General features: G+C 41.4%; 1 protein-coding gene and 2 long non-coding RNA genes across 13 annotated transcripts in view; 2 read left to right on the forward strand and 1 right to left on the reverse strand.

Annotated features, from left to right (window-relative positions):
* The window catches only part of LOC130145872 (uncharacterized), a 97,387-nt gene extending 86,386 nt beyond the window's left edge, over positions 1-11,001 (reverse strand). For both annotated transcript variants that reach the window (XR_008820714.1, XR_008820713.1), the window contains exon 1: positions 10,252-11,001. This is a non-coding gene — a long non-coding RNA (uncharacterized LOC130145872). The remainder of the gene's footprint in view (positions 1-10,251) is intronic.
* The window catches only part of SNX16 (sorting nexin 16), a 28,206-nt gene continuing 19,214 nt past the window's right edge, over positions 10,996-19,987 (forward strand). For 2 of the 10 annotated variants that reach the window (XR_008820712.1, XM_056331367.1), the window contains exons 1-3: positions 11,474-13,365; positions 14,014-14,096; positions 15,954-16,422. Coding sequence is in view for 9 of the 10 variants with exons in the window: in XM_056331367.1 (XP_056187342.1) it covers positions 16,051-16,422 (372 nt within the window). In the remaining variant the exon portion in view is untranslated. The other 8 variants (XM_056331358.1, XM_056331363.1, XM_056331366.1 and 5 more) reach the window with 8 other exon arrangements.
* On the forward strand, positions 16,429-18,838 carry LOC130145873 (uncharacterized). Its single transcript, XR_008820715.1, has 2 exons — positions 16,429-17,582; positions 17,619-18,838. It is a non-coding gene; the product is annotated as an uncharacterized LOC130145873 (long non-coding RNA).

Raw genomic sequence — 19,987 nt, forward strand, 5'->3', positions numbered from 1 at the left:
ACATAAGTAAAAAGCTTTGTCCCCAGGAGGGTGTAGCAAGACACTCCACTGAAATGAGACAAGATCAGATTGCACAAGACTCTAGTTAGCAAAAAGGACGTTTCCCTACCAGCCCACATCACTCAATCCTTTCCTAAAAGGATCATCTATCATGTTAGCTACTATTTTCTCTCTGCAATGAATCCTCAACCACTGCTTAGTCTCTGGTATCTGTCGGGTGGTATCAATTCTGGCAACCCTTTTCTATGAGGTAAATAACAGGAATGAGAATGAAACAATCAATTAATTTCACACAGACCACTGAATAATCTTCTGGCAATAGTGACTTGAACCCACAATGGACATGGCTGGAAAAGGACTAATGGCTTCAATAAGAAAGTTTCTTTACGACACTGGCAATCCTTTTGCCCTCTACTTGCCCCCACTAGAGTCTTCCTAAAACTTTAGTCGGGGAAGGAGGTTAAGGAAAGATGCCTTGCAATGCACTATTGGATACAGTGCTTCAAAAACTTCAGCTTTCAACCACATTCCATTTTTAATAGTCATATCCCAGATTATTTATTTTTCAGACAGCAGCTTAAGTCATTTGAACAACTTTGTGAACAATTTCCTTTACCCCACTTCTTCAGACATTTGCAGTAATTTCATAGGTACAAGCTCTTTACATTATTTTCTAGCTCATCACTTTTACTATCATTTTGACTCAGAGCTCATCTCTTTGATGTATAATAATTTGTTGCAAGAACACAGGATATCAAAGGACAGAAATATCTTCATCTAATGTGCAGCATGATCTACATGTCAGAAAGAAATTGTAAGGTTATTATTTATGCTTCCTCTCAACCATCACTCTTGCACAAAAGTCAGATTGCTACCATTCAAATTACAGCACACAAAACATTTCACACCAAAGAAACCCCATTTAATATCAGGGAAGGTGAATTCATACACTGAGCTTTGTGGTGTACAATCCTGTATTCTACATTGCACAGAGTAAAAGAAGTCTAGCTCCCTTTGTCACATGACTGTTCACTGCTCTTTAGATTAATCTGTAAGTTCATCCAGAACATAAGATTTAGGACCTACACATAACGGGGGTTTTTTATTTGTCTTTTTCTTTCTCTGTTGTTTTTTTGCTCTTTCATACTCCTCTTTTCCTTTTTGGAGTGAAAGAGATCTGATTTAGCCTACCAAGACAGAACTTTTTTCTTATATAATTGTCGGTCCATGACTTGAAAGGTGGCTAATGCAGGTTTTCTAGGTCTTGGGTTGGATGCCAAGATGGAATGACAGGCACACTATGCCAACTCATGAAGCTGCAAGTTAAAAATCGGCATCAATAATTAAAAGTGCAATGTCAGCTTTTGTTGTTCTCTCCCCTTTTGTGTCTATTTGTCTTGGTTTGTTCCTAGCAAAGCCATATTAAAGCATAAACTTAGGAAAAGCAATAGCTTCAATCCACCTAAAATATGTTTTCCTTTTTCCAAAAAAGACATTTGATAAAGTCTTTATAGTCAGTACTAATGTAGTTTAACAGGAGGAGGAGCTTCCTTCTAAAATCTTCTTCTATACAAACAAAAGCAATTAGGAGATGCTGGTGAAATGAAAACTTTTTACTTTTTATTGTATTATGTATTTTTATAGTTACAGGTATTGTTTTCAAATATACATTTAAAAACCTCACTTAATAAATTACACTTCAAATTCTCTAACTACTTTTCTTCTCTTTTCTGTATCTTCATTCAAAGATTAAAACAATTTTCAGCCACAACTGTGGACTTAGTAAGCCAAGGTCTTCATGCTAAAACTTTGTGTCCTTACTATTGCACAGTCAGAGTCAGACTAACACTTGAGACCATTTAGGAACACTTGTTCGACTGAAAGTAATACCATCAAAATTAAGTTTGTTTTTAAATTATCCAGGTAGTATGCATTTGTGGGGATGTGGGTATCCATGCCTGTAGCGATGAAAGGCAATATCCATTTCTTATTAAAACCTGGCCATTTTAATATAGTATGTGATGAAACAAAGTCAGTATCTCTTTAGATATATCTGTGACAGTTCTGACAGCAAACTTCCATTTAACATTGCTTATCTTATAATTGCCCTTATGTTTTCTGCCATCTCACCCAACACTTACAATGCCTGCTGTTTCCATTACATCCAGCCACAGCCACATCCAGCCACAGCAAGGCTTTCAAGAGGTATCCTAAAGATTGCCTTCCTCCTCAGCACATAAAAGACATTCATGCATACAACTGCCTAATTTTCCCCTTCATTTAAAATTATTGGGTTTTTGGGAATGCTGCACTATGCTAGTGATCTGTTGTGTCCAGGTTTCTAGGCAAAATGACATTTCAGGTACCTATTACCACCTCTGAGCTGTGGTACACGGGAGCTCTTCCCCAGTCTTGCGTGAGGGTGTGAGATGTGGCTGTGTCCTACTGGCATGCTGGGACCATCCCACACTCTGCTTCCCTCTTATACTCTTACATTCACTGAGAAATTAGATATGTGGGCAGTTCAGAAGGAAAGGATGGGTATTCCAGCCACTGGGACTGTGTCTGGATGACAGCGAGAAAAGTAGTACAGAACACAGCTGTGCCATGGACTTGCCTCCCAGTTTCTGTGATTTGGTGGTTTCCTACCATGCTCCCTCGGTGAAATTTGCCACAGCTGAGATAGCTGAGGCACTCCCACTAGAGCCCCTCTCTCCTACGAATCTTTGTTCCATGTAATCATCCATCATGATAAATACTGTTTGAGAATAAAAAAATAACTCTATGTCAAGGCCTCAAATAAGTGATTGATCTTCACGTGATAACCCTCGTTCTCTCTTATCAACTTCTGCCTGAAACACTTGCTATCATCACTTGCTTCTTCCTGTTCAATATAAAGTTACAAATCCACCCAGAAAATATATTTTTTTCTATGCATCTGCAAATGTTTAGCACAATTCTGGGCTCTGCAAGATAAGCAATAACAGTAATCACTAAACAGTAGCCTCTGGCCTTAGAATAGCCTACAAATGTTAATGCTAAATTAACATGTCAGTGTGCAACATACTCTTGAATTGCAATTCACGAGGTAAAGCTGAAATAGAAAGACTAAAAGGCTAAATAAACACAAAGTAATAGACGGAGTCCTTCTGAAGGACAGAGATTTTCTCTCCTTCAAAGACAAAAGTCCAAATTATCTGCTGTTTTTTACCATAAACAAAATACATTGTTGTGTAATATGAGTATGATTCTACCCAGCTTTACACACAAGGATGTCAAGTATGGCAGTATTTCAAAGACTACTTCCGAAAGAAAAGGCACACTGCTAGAATTTTGGCTAGCTGAACACAAACTGAGCACAACGCTGAAGCTCACTTATGTGTGGCAGCAGTGAACGCTGCCACTCTGGCACCTACTGAAGCACAGAATGTGCTCATTTCCATATCAATGCAACACAGGTTTCTCCAAGACAAAGCTGTTTCACACCACCGCTGCTATTTGAACTTTGGAAATAAATAGAAAGGTTTCTGCATTATTGTTAGAAACAATGAAACTCACATCCTTTCTGCACAGGATACAGTTAATGAATGCTGCCCTTTATAGGGCTGTATTAGTGATTGTGTGCAGGAGTGCATTGTAATAGAGCTGTGCTGTGCAGGAAAGACAAGTACCACTTTAAAATTCAGAATACAGGGTTGTGCAAGTAATAGTGATGTCTTCCATATTTAGGAGAAGATTATATTCACTGTAACTTATAAGTTAGCTTGCTTGATGAGCCTACAGTAAAACCTGGGAACCAACAGTAAAGTGAAATTGAAGTTATTTGTCCAAGGTCATTCACGTTTTAACAAGACCAGGTTTCTTCTTTACCCCACAGATGAAGAAATACTTTGGAGACTTTCCAGAAATCAATATTAAAATGCATTGTGCCATACAAAACGGTAAGCTGTAGAGCATTAGGAGCAAAACCCAGAATCTTCTACAAAGGCTGTTATCAAAGAACCAAAAGCCTTGCCATGTCAAATTACAATGTAGGGTGTGTAACTCCGGTATAGTGTCCGAAAGGTTATTGCCGGGAAACAACTGCCTCTTCCCTGTAAGGAAAGTAAGTGAATGTTTCAATGATGTAAAGCAAAGAACATTTTAAATTACTTCTTCTAGCTAAGAGCAAACTAACAATTTATAAACTTGAAGCTTCAAATGCATGTAATGAAGTCATTATTGCACATGAATATGACTCCTCAATCAAAGTGCCTGAAATCTCTGCCATAATAATTTTATTTAGATTGAAAAGAAACCATGTAGTCTACTATTCAATTAACAATAATTCTTTATTCTCTGCTCCCTGGCTTTTCCTTACGATGTTCTTTTCTTTTCACATCGATTACAGGGAAGAAAAAAGAAGACAAAAGAATAACTTACTCAGAAAGAACTTATTAGGGAGTACATTCAAAGATTACCTGTCAAGTTGCAACAAGTTGAATTTTATTTCATCACACAACAGCAAATGCAGAGAAAAAAATTTGTTCCCATACTCTTCAAAGAGTAGGTGCTTTTAAGAAAACAGAAATGGAAACAGTGTCTAGTATCTTTTTGTTCTGCAGCAACAGCAGAATAGCAGGCCTCAGAGCTAACAGAAACACAAAAGGTTGAGGTTGCAAGGGACCCCTCAGGATCACCTAGCTCAGCCCCTGCTTAAAGGAGGGTTAGCTAGAGCAGGTTGCTCAGGGCTCCGTCCAGTCAGGTGTTAAATTTCATCAAGCAACAACCTCTCTGGGCAACCTATTCCAGGGTTTTATCACCCTCAGGGTGAAATGTGCTTTCTTATGTACAGATGGAATTTTCTGTAATTCCATTTGTGTCCTCTGACTCTTTCCTGTCACTGGGCACCACTGAGAAAAGCCTGGCTCCAACTTCTTTCACCTTCCCATCAGGTATTTCTGCACATGGATAAGACACCCCTGAACTCTGTCTCGTCCAGGCTGAAGAGTCCCAGCTCTCTCAGCTTCTCCTCACTGTCAGATGCTTCAAGCTCACAGTCATCATCATGGCCATTTGCTGTACTTGCTCCAGTATATCCATATCTCTCTTATACTGGGGACCCCAGAACTGGACACAGCCCTCCAGATGTCATTTGCCAGTGCTAAGCAGAAGAAAAGGACCACTCCCCTCAACCTGCTGGCAACACTCCGGCTAAGGCAGCCCAGGATACCATTAGCCTCCTTTCCTGTGGGGGCACATTGCTGGTTCCTGCTCAGCTTGGTATTCACTGGGAACCCCCCCAGGGCCTCTTCTGCAAAGCTGCTTTCCAGCTAGTTTGTTCCCAGTCTGTACTGGTTATCCCTTGGGGCTGTGCCTCCCCAGGGGCAAGACTTTGCATTTCCCTTTGTTGAACTTCATGAGACTCCTAACAGCCCATTTCTCCAGCCTTTTGAGGTCCCTCTGAATAGCAGCACAATTACCTCGTGTATCAACCACTCCTCACAGTTTTTTATTGTCCAAAACCCTGATGAGGTTGTACTCTGTGTCATCATCAACATTATTCATGAAGATGTTAAACAGCATGGGACTCAGTGTCAACCCTGGGACACGCCACTAGTGACTGGCCTCCAACTTGACTTTGCACTGCTAATCATAACCCTCTGGGCCCAGCTGTTCAGCCAGTTTTCAGCCTACCTTATTTTCCACTTATCTAGCCTATACTTCATCACTTTATCTATGAGGATGTTATGTAAGACCGTGTCAAAAACCTTAATTAAGTCAAGATAAAAAATTTCCACTGTTCTTCCTTCACCCACCAAGCTAGTCATCTCATCCCAGAAAGCTATCAGGTTGGTCAGACATGATTTCCCCTTCCTAAAACAATACTGACTACCCCTGATCACCTTCTTGTCCTTCATTTTCAGAAACGGTTCCCCAAACTACTTGCTCTATCACCTTTCAGGGATTAACTGCTGGCCTGTAGTTCCCCAGATCCACCTTCTCATCCTTGTTGAACCAGGATGTGACATTTTCTTCCTGTCAGTCCCCAGGAACCTTCACCAAACCCCACAAACATTCAAAGATGATCAAGAGTGAGTGGCCTTGCAGGGACATTGGCCCGCTTCCTCAACAGTCACGGGTGCATCCCACCGGGTCACTGGACTTCCGTATGACCAGTTTGTTTTAATGTTCACCAACGTAATCCTCTTTCACCAAGGTATTTCTGCCTTGCTCCAAACTTTCCTATTGATCACAGGGGACAGAGTCCCTGCAAGTTGATTTTACCAGTAACCAAGGCAAAGAAGGCAGGGAAAGCAGGCCCCCCGGGGAATATCACAGTCTACCTATTGTCAAAACTGCATATTTTGTTGTTCTTCCAGAAAGGTAGCCAAATGTCAACAAGTCTTTAGTTGTCAATTTCTAGGTCAATTTTGCCCAAGCATCAATACAATCAATTATCAGAATACTTCCATATATTCTTATTTATTAATGACACATCATTATTAGCAGTTGGCGATCACAATTACTTGTGTATTTTAAAGCCAAAGCAAGATAGACACAGCTAGGACAGGGACTGAAAATGCTGATGGTGAGGACAAAAAAGGAAGAAAGAAGTAAGGACACAATTTACTAGGGTTCTCAATACCTGCCACACGACAGAAGCAAATGTTGTAACCCATATATTATTTTGAATTCCACACTTATAGTTCATTCATCTGAAAATTCTGGCCATAACACTGGCAAGCTTCTCTGCCCAGAAGCAATCCCTGAGAGAAAGAAATTCCTTATAACTCAAAGTAGACCTAGCTTCTGGCAGGCAGGGATTTCTTAACTCCTTAGATGCTCCTGCCTCTGCTGCCTTACTTGAGGACTCACGTTTAAGACAGAAGCACAACAGGCATAATTGAATAGAAAGCTGTTAAATCCCATTTGTAGATCAGTGAATTTCCAGAATAATTACACACAGCAGCTGAACTATATCTGTGAATCTGGTATTCCACAAAAAGTCTACTAAGTCCATTTTTAATCCACAAAAAGTCTATTATCAGGACACCACCTTGAAACTAATTTAGGCGTAAAACTGTATTAACAGTGAAGTTTATGGCAAGCATCAGAAGTTAATAATAGATGTCACCTGGCTGAGAATAATCAGTTATGAGACAAAGGGGCAATCCTACACCAGAGTGTTTTGGATAAGGGATGAGTCTGAAATTCAAAACCCGAGCTAGAACAAAGTCCTAGAAACCACAAACATCTAGAGACCAAACCAGCAAAGACCAGCAACAATTTAAATCCCATCTCTTACCTTTCCCTCAGTCCTTTTTGACACCTGGATATCTGAAACTGTGTATTACAATCTCCAAAAGACAGGAGCTCTCAAAAAGGTCAACTTTCTCAGCCCTTTAAAACCCAAGGTGCTTCTGAACACGTGCTAAAGTAGCATCACAGAGACATAGGAAGTATTAAGATGCAACATACAAATGCTAGATACACTATGGAGACGCATTAGAATGACATATCAACCACTTGAAGTATTACAGGATCACAAATCAGGATCTGGATGCCCCCATTTTATGAAATTCCCAGTTTCAATGCTTATGTCTACTTTCAAAATATCCAGCTATACTTCTTTAAAGATATGTAGGTTTTGCTCCTGGAAGGAATTACAGAAAGAATTGCCTTTAGGAGAAACTGCATTGTTTCTAATGCTGAAGGCTCTACAGCTGAGAAAGAAAATTGGCTGTTTTGCCTCAAAACCAATATCCTCCAAGTCACAGATTTCACACTATCCTGAGACACAAAGGCCTAATTCCCATTGGAATATAATGGGATTGAATCCCTGAATTCTTCCAGTTTGAGTGCTTGCATCCAATTGAAAAGTAATGAGATCTGAGCACCTAAATCCCATAACCTGATTGAAAAATCTATCCTCAGTGTTTCACCTGATCATGAGGGCAGATGGGGCTTTGAATACATACCACATCATGCCTCAGCTAGCACAGCAGAAGCTACTTGTAGGTCAATAACAGATTATCCCAGAGTTCTCACCTATAGGATTATTTGTATTGGATATTTTTTACAACAGCAGGTGACACTGCTGAACCAATAGTGTTACATGATCAGCAGTTCCTTCATTTTTCTTCCCACCAGAGAGTGTGCTGGGAAGCTCACAGAAGTTGCACAAATTTCTTTTACCTTAATAAGCTTTTCTGATTCTGGAAGCCCTAGCCCCTAAACAAGGTTAAATTAAGCTAGCTAACCAGCTAGCATTAGCAAAAATCACATCTTTGGCACAAAGGATTACTGTATGTATGTGTAGATGGCCTGACAGATCTTGATTAGGCCTGTAATATATGTACCAATCCTCCAGAAAACCAAATAACTAGCGGTGGGAGGCAGAACATGGGTGGCATCTGGTACCATACCCGCAGAAAAAAAACCGCTGCAAGTACTTTCCACTCTTACACGCGTAGTACCTAGTTTTGCTGTCCTTTCGACTCAACGAAGGTGAAATGCACGGCATTGCCACAGGGTGGCTCACCCAGCCTGCCATGCAAGCCACAGCTCTGCTCACACAAGCGGCTGAAGCCAGGCACTCTCAAAGCTTTACGGATTGCTGCAGCCGCAGTACGCAGGGAAGAGCTACTATAGAGCGAAAACCGGAAAGGGCGCAGACGCAGTTCTAATTCACCTTAACCCTGCATAGTTTCCCTCACCCCAGCGAGGCAACAGTCATTCCTGATGACTTTGTAGGTGGATAGAGCCTGTGACGTGAAGGCACTGAGCCACATTCCTCAGCAGCCAAAGATCCCACTGACTTCCTTGGAATTTCCAAATTACTAAAGAAATGCAGCCTCAAGCCTTGTTCCTATACCTGCTCACCGTGACAAAAGACGTCCTGTTCTCTTCAAAGGAGTTGGGACGGGACTCTTTCTTGATCGACAGTGTCATAGCAAACACCGACCTCATTATAACTGAGGGGCCTGTTAAAAAATTTAGGTTAACCTGTACAATAAATGTCATATCACAAGCTGTTAGGCCAGCTGACTAGCAAACCAAAAAGCCATGCATTTATAACTATCAAATGTTTCTAGAGGTGAAAAAACCTCATGTATTTTTTAAAACTAGATCGGTGTAAGCAGCAAACTTTAAAAATAACATATTCTGGTTTATTTTTTTTATTTATTGTAAAGTAACTAAGTAATTGTAATGCTTAGACATCATCAACTAATATAGAAAAAAGTGTTCTGAATAACTGGGAATCAGAATTTTCTTGTTTCTAACTGTTTTTTCTCCTCTGCTGCTATGTATTAAAGGACGCTTTCATCTTGAGTGAGAAACAGCTTAAAGTTCATAATAGTTATGTGCTCAGCATATCAGGTTTGGCAGGGCAATTTTCAAAATGCCATTGATTTAATTTCTCTAGATTTAATATATGCATTATTATAGCACATTTCAAAAACCCAGTGCATTATCTCTTCTGAGTACTACATATCTAAAACAGAATTGGGAAGTTAAAAAGAGAATTAGATCCAGAAAAGTTCCCCATGGCATGTCTTCTGAACTAGTCATTCACAAATGCTTTTAAAATCTATTAATTCTACTCTTGATGAATGCTAGCTACCCTGCCAAATTTGAGGCAATTGCTTGAAAGACATTCATAAAACCCACCAAGTTCAGAATTAATTTCAAGCAGTCCAATGTACTGCTTAAGCAATAGGAGACAGGAAAAAACAAAGAACAAATTCCTCAGGACCCTAAGAATATAATTTCAGAAGAATAACACTCCAGCGGTAACAGAAGCCTCCAGAGCAGGATATATTGACATTGGGTAAGGCACCATGCCTTTACTACTATTTGCAAATCACACATCTGATCACCTTACTAGCATAGTGTTGCTACACAACCTGTGCACCCATACCCTGTAGAAAGTATCAAGTTTATAATAAACACACAGTTGCATAGCACTTGGACAAGAGGTGCAATATATTCTGGAAGCATCTAACCGCTTCCAGACCCATGAACACAAGGCAGATGTTAGGCAGCTGTCACAGCTACTGTTCTAGCAGACTGCCAAGACCCTAAAATCCCAAAGTGCTCAAGTACCTTCCAGATAAAAGATCCCAAGGGGGGAAAACGGCAGTCCCAGAAAACCAAGCATATGATAGCCTCCAGATGAAAACTCAACAGAAGTACTTTCTCTGAAATTCTAGGCATCACATTTTTATGTGACATACAAAGAACACAAAATATATAAAGAAAATGTACCTTTTAATGCTAATTGTGCTGTGTTCATTTTCTCCAGAATATCATATTCCTCTTTACATACCTAAGCGACTATGAGACAACAAGGCACTGTTTTATTCCCACCGCTATTTAAGAAGACTGAATTCCACCCCCTCTTCCCTCTCCAGCAACTTCGCTAATCACTTTCATCCATGAGATTTCACAGGACACTCCACTGCTACACCACCACGTGAAAACACCTCGCGCTGCAGCACGACCTTACAGTGGTGCTATGCGAAATCACGTTAACACCCGGTACTCCGACAGAGCTCCCGTGACTTCCGCGCCGTGAGGCGGGAGGTGGCAAAGCCGCCGCGGCCCTCCCCGGCGCGCCCTCGGGCCCCTGCCCTCCCCGCTCCTCCCTCCTTCTCCGCGGCGGGGCCGCCGAGGGCCCGCCCGGCCGAGGGGCAGGCTGACCTTGCCGGGGTGCCTGAAGCCCCCTCCCCGCTCCCCCTGCGCGGCTATCCGGGGGCCAGAGGCCCCGGGGCCCGCGCCGCGGAGGCCCGTGAGCCAGCAGGGCGCTGCCCCGCTCCCCTAAGCCACCCCCGCCCCGCGAAACTACAGGTACCAGCGGGCACCACGGCGCCAGAGAACCGCAGCACCCGAAATGCACCGCGGCCAGCCCCCGCCACAGGCGGCTTCGCGCTGCTTGCCGGGAGATGAAAACCTTACCGGCAGGCGGGGCATGCCGGTACTTGTGGGCCGATCCGGCCCGCGCCCGCCCCGCGCTGCAGGTACCGGCCCACTCCCCGCCCCCGGCCCCGGGCGCCCTGCGCCTCCCTTTCGGCGCGCGGAGGGGCGGGGCCGGCTGAGGGGGAGGGGCGGCCCCAGCGGCGGGGCGGCAGAGGGAGGCGAGCGCGGCGGCGAACAGGTGAGTGGGGGCGCTCGCCCTCCCCTCACCGCCACCCGGCAGGCGGGAAGGGGCGAGCGGGGCAGGGGGCGTCGCCGCCGGGGAGGGGAGCGAGGGAGGCAGGCGGCGGGGAGTTGGGGCGGCGCGGGGAGCGGGGTCTCGGCTCGCCACCGCTCGCCCCGCGCTGGTCGCCGCTGGCCCCCGCCGGCCCCCGCCGCCTGCTGGCCGCGCCGGCCGCGGGCGCGGCTCCCGCGCACCTGTGTCGGTCCCTGCCGGTGGGGGCGCCGCGGGGCGTGGGGTCGGGGCCGCTCGGGCGGGCGGTGGGGCCGGACCTCCCTTCCCCGGGGCGGGGCCGGGGTAGACGCGGCGCCGCACCTCCAGCTCGAGGGTGGCTTCTCAGCCGGCGCCGCTGTGGGTCCCGCCGGTTACCGGAGCCTTGCAACGGGGCAGGGCTCGCCAGGCCGTGCAGCTGCGCCGGCCCGGCCCCGCCGGTAACCGCTGGCTTGGCGGCTGCTTCTCAAGTTACGTAAAGCGGGGCGAGCGCGGCCGCCCGCGGGCGGAGCTGCGGACCCTCCGTGGCGGGGCCTGGTGGGGCCGGGCGGCCGCGGGCAGCGGGTCCCCCCCGCGGCGGGGCCGTGCCGATAGCTGGCCCGAGGGGGGCTACGGGGTCTGCGGCGTTTCATCCCTTTCAGAGCCGTTAACTCGCAGGCATTGGTGGGCAGCGCAGACACATCCTAGTGTGGAACTCCGGGGGCGGGGGGGAGTTACCTTCGGTTGTTTGTAATTCGGTAACGGGCTCCCTGGGGCAGGGAGCGTGTCCCCCTCCGCGTGCTTGCGTGTGTGTGCGAGGTGTGATAAATAGGCCCCGGTTTGAGTTCAGAAACAGGTGAAATACGTTGTTAAGGAGCTAGATGGAAGTCAACACAAAATTACTATTTTTAAAACCTTCTGTAAAACCTAACTCAGCAAAGTGCCTCTAAGTATTCTACTAGTTCTTCAGGTGACGTTCCATTGGTAGCACTTGGATCCTAAACAACAGAGGTCAGGCGGTGTTGTCCAGAGACACGGTATATGTAACCAGAGCACAGATAGTATTGCATAGCTAAAAGTCTACTGAATCCAATTAGAACTGTTAAGTAAGTGTTGTTTGGTTTGTAATCGGTTATCCTTGAATCGCGTGGCTTATATGTTTCTCAATGAACATACAAACCATTAGCTTAAAAGGGTTTGGAATTGCGATAGCTGCAAGCTGGAGGCAAACCCTTTTAAACTGGTTTTGTTATGACCTATTTGCTTCACCCACAAAGAGGGAGGTGGCTGTTGTAAACGCCCAGTAAGATAAGTTGGTGTCATGCTGTTTAGTAGGTAGGATTCCTGGGACTCTGTCCTATCCTGTTTCAGATCTAGCAGTTCAGTACCTCCAGCAAATGTGCCTTTTTATTTCGTTCTTAACTTACAGTTGGGAATCAAACTAAACCAAATACAGATTCTGAACAGGAAACAAATTTTGCACAAGAAGTGAAGTAAGTAAATATCTAGGTAAGAGAGTGCGGTCACTGGATTATCTTCTAGGTGTTGTGAGCAATCCGTTTGTTCTGAAAGTTTGTGTGGTGCAATGAATCTACTGGTTTAGTGCAGTGACATGTGACACCAGTCCAGGGTGAAGCTTGTGTAGTGGCACACTGTGTGGCTAAATCTTCCCTCCTGGCTTCACTGATGCAAGCAAGGAGTTATATGGCATGTCTAAAAGTTGTTTTTCTGTTAAATTATTTTCTGTTCCTTTTATTGCATGAATTGGCAGTAAACTTCTGTGTTCATAGAAAAGGCTTGAGTCCTAAGGTTGTGACCTTCGTTTGAGCATTGCATTCTTTCTCTAAAGTTTAGCCTTCACAGACTGCAAATTAATACAGTCTTAAACCCTCTTGTGATTCATAGCATGTAAACATTTTAGATATTTGGAAATCGTGATACTTTCATGGTTTAAGATGGATTTACATACAAATATATGTGCATATATATATATATTCATGAGTCTAGTATGTTCTAATGTAGTATCTTTGTATGTTTCTTTTCCTGTGTTCTTGGTGGGGGGGAGGAGGGTAGAAACCAAACAAGTAACACAGTGTGCCCTTTGCTTCCTTGACCTGACATTTCTGTTACTCAGAGAATACTCTTCTGTTACCTTTCAGAGTTACTGGAGTCTGGATGTGACACTGGTAGTATCAGCCCCTTTTATTTATCTGTGGGTATGTTCATTGTGTCAGATTTAGTCAAGAATGTTCTTTAGAAGCAAATACTGTGATCATCACCATCTAAGAGGCATTGGCCCACAGTGTGGGGTGGTCTTGTAGAGTACAAAAGAAACTGAAACAGAAGATGTACCCTGAGAGCAGACCTAATGCAGCCCAGCTGCTAATAAGCATTTAGTCAATGGTACCAAATTACAGCTAGTCTGACATAAAAGCCGCTGAAGCATGTACAATGTAAATGTTGGATTCTTAATACCAAGTGCTTTGCAGGTCTCTTGTGTTGAGCTGTGTTGTTTGCCAATATAGGTATAGCCTTTCAGTAATGTATGTGCATTTAAAAGTAGGAGTAAGTTTGTAAGTTCAAGACAGTAAGTTATCGCGACTGGCATCATTTTAAAGAAAAAAGTAATTCCAGAAAAGACACTGTTCACAAGTGTTGTAATGGCTGTAAATGTTGTCATGCTTTATGATTGGGGTTTGGGGTTTTTTTTCCCAAAAAGTGCTGAAAAGCACAGACTTCTTTTTTTTCTTCACTCCTGAGTGAACTTCACCAGATTCCCAGAGATGTGGGCTTATTTTTATTTCCTGGTTCAGATTCATAGTCACGCAGCAGAAGATAAGTATTTTTTTTTTATTTATTTACAGATCCTTTGATTTGTTGCGAACCTGGACTCAACTGGGTTCTGTTTATAGAGATTTAATCGCACGCCTCCCAGGAACATAGCTGGGTGAGGCATTCTTTAAGGGCATACTCTCAATTCTTTATGCTGGTAACATGGAAGAGTCACTGAAGTGGCAAGTGAAAAAGGAGTTAACCTTGTTCGGCGTTTTATACAGACAAAAGTATTGCCAGAGAAAATCTGCCAGAGAATACTTTGTGTGTTGGTATTTCTAGCTCTAATAAAAAAAAATATTGTCAAGTTTATTGTTTGAGGCAGAAAATAGATTTGCTTACTGAGATAAAGGTGGAAAAAGGGAATTAGATCCTGGTCTAGCTCCAGAAGAATATCTCGTCTCGAAGACAGGTATGACTTGCTTCTTTTGAACTATGTAAGGCTGAAGCGGGTCAGACACGGGGTAAAGTCACGCAACCAAGGACAGGACTATGCTTCAACAGAAGCTGCTGGATACTCCAAATCCTGTACCTGACCAGCAAAGTCAATCAGTAGGGGTTTATAATGCTGACATTTCTGCTCCCTTGGATGTTGCCAAGTGTCCAGTCTCATCCCACAGTGAAGCAGAAGTGCTTCTGAGGAGTCACTGCCAGTTTAGAATTGTTCTTGTTGGTCAAGTTCCCTGAGCTTTCTGACATACAGAGTGTGGGATTTCCCTGTGTAGCTGCAAGGATGAGGAAGTTTGGGTTTTCCTTCAAGGAATTCCTTCAAGAGCATTTTCAGTCAGTCTTGTTGATGCTGGTTCATTTCATATTCATTTCCTTATTCATGTTCTCTAGGATTTATTTAGATCAAGAGAATGAAAGCATCACTTCACCCTGGCAATTCAGAACAGATTTGGGTTCTTGATTCTGTATATGATGTTAACCAGGTTGATGGTTTACCATTTCACAGTTACCTCCAACCTTGTGGTTGGTTGCTATACTCTTGAGTGAAATGGGTGGTGACGCAAATCCTATTAATCCAAAGAGGTGGCATCTTATTTGGATCTTGTAAGAGCTCTCTTCTTTGGGTACTTTCTTAAAATGAGGAGATGGTATATTTTTGGCAATTTGATACTGCTGTCTTAATTTTCTTTTGCTTTTTTTTTTAGAAATGTACACATATGCACACAAAGGATTCATTTTGGCCTGAAATGGTTTTTGAAGAAAAAATATCAAATCTTTTCTTTATCTTTTTTTCCTGAACTTGTTCTTTACATTTTATCTGATGGAATGGAAAGCTAGTGGCTGTTACAGTACTGCTTTTGATGTGCATGCTTGTAAAACTTAGTTGTTCCAATTCATGCTGGAGAAAATGTGCCCAGTTAACACCTACAAATGTCTGCAGCATTATATGCAACAGAGTTGTTTGGAAAAAATATCTTGCTTTGAAAACAGATCCATTGTACTTCAGTGAATATGTAATATATGCAAATAGGTTTTTCACCTTCATTGTTTACTATGCTGTCTTTTAAATCGTGTCATGTATATTGTTGCATGCATGTTTGGCTCATGTAGTCTGTTCCAGATCTAACAGTAGCAATTCTGAGAAAAGCTTTTGTATTGTTCATGCTAAACAGTCACTAAAACTACACCAGCTTCTTATATGCCTAGAAATTGCTGACTTCAATAAAACAAAATAGCACTTAAATCAGAAAGGATAAAAAGATTTTTCTCTTTTGTAATCTTGCTTTAACTTTGTCATTTTAATTTTAATAGTTGTGAAAGACAGAGCTTCTGTAAAGCTGTCCATCAAAGTGCAGAAATACAGTTTAAAAGTAGCATTTCATATGAAGCCAAATTCTGTATGAAAATACTTAACCATCAGTACTGCTATGTACCATCTCAGTGCTGATACAGATGCTTTCAAAGTAGTATCCCAGTGTTGTATTCACTTAAAAATTACAATATTTTCTGTCCTTCGCTGCAGGTACTGTTCTTGAAAAGAAGAGAAAACATGGCTTACACAGTGAATAAACCTTGAACTCCTGGACCAGAAACTGTTTTATTTCTTTTTTTCATGAAGGATGGCAACACCATACGTTCCTGTTCCTATTCCTATTGGAAGTTCATCATCCAGCTTTACAAACAGAAACCAAAGAAGTTCTTCTTTTGGGAGCATCTCAACAAGTTCCAGCTCCTCAAAAGGACAGCTGGAGGACTCTACAGTTGGTAGTTTTAAAAAGATGAGCGTGCCTGATCAGATTGGTTCTACGTCATCTGTGTGTAGTAGTCCACTTGTTAGGACTAAATTTACGCGTATGGATACATCGATAGAATACTGTACTCAGCCTGTAGAAGAAATGGAGCAGAATACAGATTCCAGGAGCTGGGAAGATCGACCGTCCACGCCTACTATACTAGGTTATGAGGTGATGGAGGAAAGGGCAAAATTCACTGTAAGTTATGGGGATAGTATGGTTCATCCTGTAATGACAAGATAACACTTGAAAGTACTTTGCATTCTCTTTCAGTATTTAGTCCTGCAGTGCAGGAATGTTGGAGTACTTTACAAATACCAATTTGGCTTCAAAGTACTGGTGTCATGAGAGGAGAGTATCATTCCCATTATACAGGTGGGAAAACAGAGACTTAGAAGCAGTCTTTCCTGTAATTGTGTACATGGAATAGAAGTTCATTCTACTTCAGATAGCAGTTTCTGCTAGAAAAGTCAGGAAGTCCTTGTGAAGTTACAGTTCCTTGTGAAATCGAACTTACAGAAGTTCTGGATAGTTAAACATACTAAGTAAAATGTAGTCTTTTATTTGAAGTGAATGATAAGACACCCTGATATTTGCCTTTTACAGTGATTAGGAACATAAAACACTTGCATTAAAATGTAAACATGTAGGTTTCAGCTTCTTGCATTGCTACGCTTAGTTTCCAAGAAGGGGAAATCTGTTCTGAAAACATCAGTATGAGATGTCACATACACAGTATCTCATGACAGAACACCAGCTTAACTGATTTGTAATGATTTTTCTTAAAATGTACTGTAGCTGGCAATTCAGGGTTTTTTGCATGCCATAAATATATTAACGCATTTGTGCGTTTGTTTTTGTGGATGTGGTTGAAATATTTATTTGAGATAATTCAGCAATGCTTGTGGGACTGATGAAAGTTGTTCTTTATTATTATGTTACTTTGAGAGCAACATTAATCAGAAATAAGTAAAGAAGAGTAATAGCAGATAATGTTATGATTAAAAAAAAAAAGGAAGCACTCAGACTGGAGGTTGTAGTGCAAAATCATTTGTTATTTGCGCTTCTTTGTATTTGCAGGAGAGTTGGGTGCTGGAGGAGTTCAACCGTAGGATGTTGCTGAGAGAATATTTATTGCAGTAGAATTGAAATTAAAAGCAATTTTTTTTCTCCTATATTCTTCTAGATTGGAAACGCGTGGAATCTAATGCCCTTATGACAGTTGAAATACTAATAAAATCAAGTTCTTTTTGTAAAGAATTAAATAATGCTGGGGTTTAATTATTTGAGAATGATGGCTTGGCTTGTCATAAGTTTTTCAGTTTCTAATATCTTCATGCATGATATTGATATATTCAGTTTCTAATATCTTCATGCAAGATATTGAAGACAAGAGCCAGATTTTTTTTTATGTGTAGCTTAAAAAGATTCCTTTTAAATAATATCTTCAAAACTAAAGAAGCAATTAGTATTGTTATATTGACAAGGGTTAGTCTGAAAATGTGCCAAGGCATATTCCAGTGTGCGTGTAAGATGTTCTTCAACTATAGTAACAGTGACAACTTTGACTCATTTTATGTAGAAGGCCAGGTTACAATACAAATGACACGTTCTTCATGGTTAAAATGTTTGCATGCATTTTTTCTCTTTTGGAATTCACTTCTGTTGCTGTTGTTTCTGAAAGCGCATAATTACTGGTTTTTTTCAGTTGCATGTTGAAAATAAGCTTGCTATTGTGCATTAAAACCAATGAGTAATTAGTCTTAGAAATTTTGGTTGCTTCTGCAGTGCAAAATCAGAAATTAAATTGAAATCACCTGTAAAAGGTGAGACTTAACAGCTGGAATTTTTCTACAGTAAGCATCTCTTAGTTCCCAAAAATATGAATCTGAGTTACTTAAGCTGGGTGATTTACTAACTTCAAGAGCTAAATATTAGTGCGTGTTTGAGTGCATGGCTGCTGAAGCTTATGGGAGAAAAAACTTAGGCTAAAAAATGTCTTTGTAAGCAATTGGTCTCAGATGAGTTAGCAGTCCTGGAATGTTCAATTAGTACTTCTTTTTTTAATTATTTTTTTAAGCTAACTAGAAATGACAATGAGATGCTGAATCAGCCAGAGGTTGTTACTAAATATTGGCGTATTTTCATTGAATATTTTGTATTTGTGGAGTAAGGCAATTCAAGACATTAATGTCATTCTAGTCAATCCTGAATTAATTTGTAGGGTTTTTTTCCCCAAGACCTTGTGTGAAGTAACTGACTGTTGGTTTTGTAATACTCTAGTTTTTCTTGGTTTATTAATTACAAATCTTGAAAAAAGTTTGTGGTTTTTTGGGGTTTTTTTTTAACTTTGGCAAGAAAACCAAACATGTTTGTTTCGGGTTGACCATGGTGTTTTGGGCCAGTAATCACAAGGTGATTGTGGTCCTTATTACAATTAAGTTGACTGTAATTTGTGAAGATTTTTTTTAAAGTTGTGTAATATTTACTTGGGAACCATTCAAAGTGAAGGTCATACTAACTGGATTTTTTTCATGTGTTCATTTGTAAGCAATGCCTCTGCATAAATTTTAGTAGAATAAAAGAATAAAATAGTGATTAGCAAGTCCACAAACATATTCCAAAGCTGTTTTTTTCTGTGTTTTACTGTGTAGTCGCAAAGAGTGTTCACAATTTTATATAGTAGTTCTGCTTTATGAAATTTTCGTAAAATAAACTGTTTCTACTTTTGGTATGACAAGAAAGCTAAAACATTGGGACAAACATTTATACAGAAAATGTAAGACAGAAGAATTGCATTATAATGCTGGCTTCACAGGCATGTCTTCCAGCTTGAATTTTAAAAGCTGATAGCTTTTTGTTAATGGCTGAAATACAGCCTCTGTCACAGTCCATGACTTTCACAGGTGAATGCTGCTTGAAGGTGGAAATTTTGTGTTTAAAATGTAAATAGGAGAAGTACTTTTTTAAAATTGCTTTTAATTTGCACTGTAGTTATCTGTAGTTTGTGTAACCGTCTGCAACAATATATTATAGAATACAGAAATGCTAAAAATGGTTTCATGTGTACAGAAGCTGGCTAGCACTGGGGTTAATGCCTACTGGGACTACAACAAGAAAAAGATTCATCAGCTAAGACAACTTGCTGTGAAAACATGAAATAATGGAAGAGTTTACTGTGTAACAGATTAGAAAATGTTTTAAATAGAATTTGGTTAAATGAGTATAAGGGATTGTTTATGATTCCAAAAATACCTTTTTCTTTCTTGTATTCTTTTTTTTTTTTTTTTTTTTAACTGGCAAGCACCTAGCCTAGGAAAGCTAACACAGTACAATCACAGAGCCTCTCTTTCCTTATGTGAAAGTAAGGTTGTGAGATAAGAACTCTTCTTTCCTAGACACTGCTTGGTATTTTCTAGATGAAGTTGTGTGTTGTTAGATTCATTGTGTTCAGGCATTTTGAGTATCAGTCCTCTGTAAAAGGTGATTGATTTTTTTTTTCTGTTATTAATGCATTTGCTTTTAAATAGGAAGATGGTACTGCTGTGCTGTTGTCTTGCTAAACCTGATTCAAAGGGTCTGTTACTTCAGTTCTACAGTGCTAGTATAACCGTTCTGGTGCAGTTATCTAGGGAAGTGGTCATATTTTGCCTGGAAAGACAAAACCTAATGTTCGAGACAAATGAAATCAGGGGAGGATGTTATTTTTATCCTGGCTCACTTTCCCTTTTGAAGCAAGTCAGATGAGACATTTTAAAACAAT

Source organism: Falco biarmicus, chromosome 3, assembly GCF_023638135.1.
Source record: "Falco biarmicus isolate bFalBia1 chromosome 3, bFalBia1.pri, whole genome shotgun sequence".
Taxonomy (NCBI): Eukaryota; Metazoa; Chordata; class Aves; order Falconiformes; family Falconidae; genus Falco; species Falco biarmicus.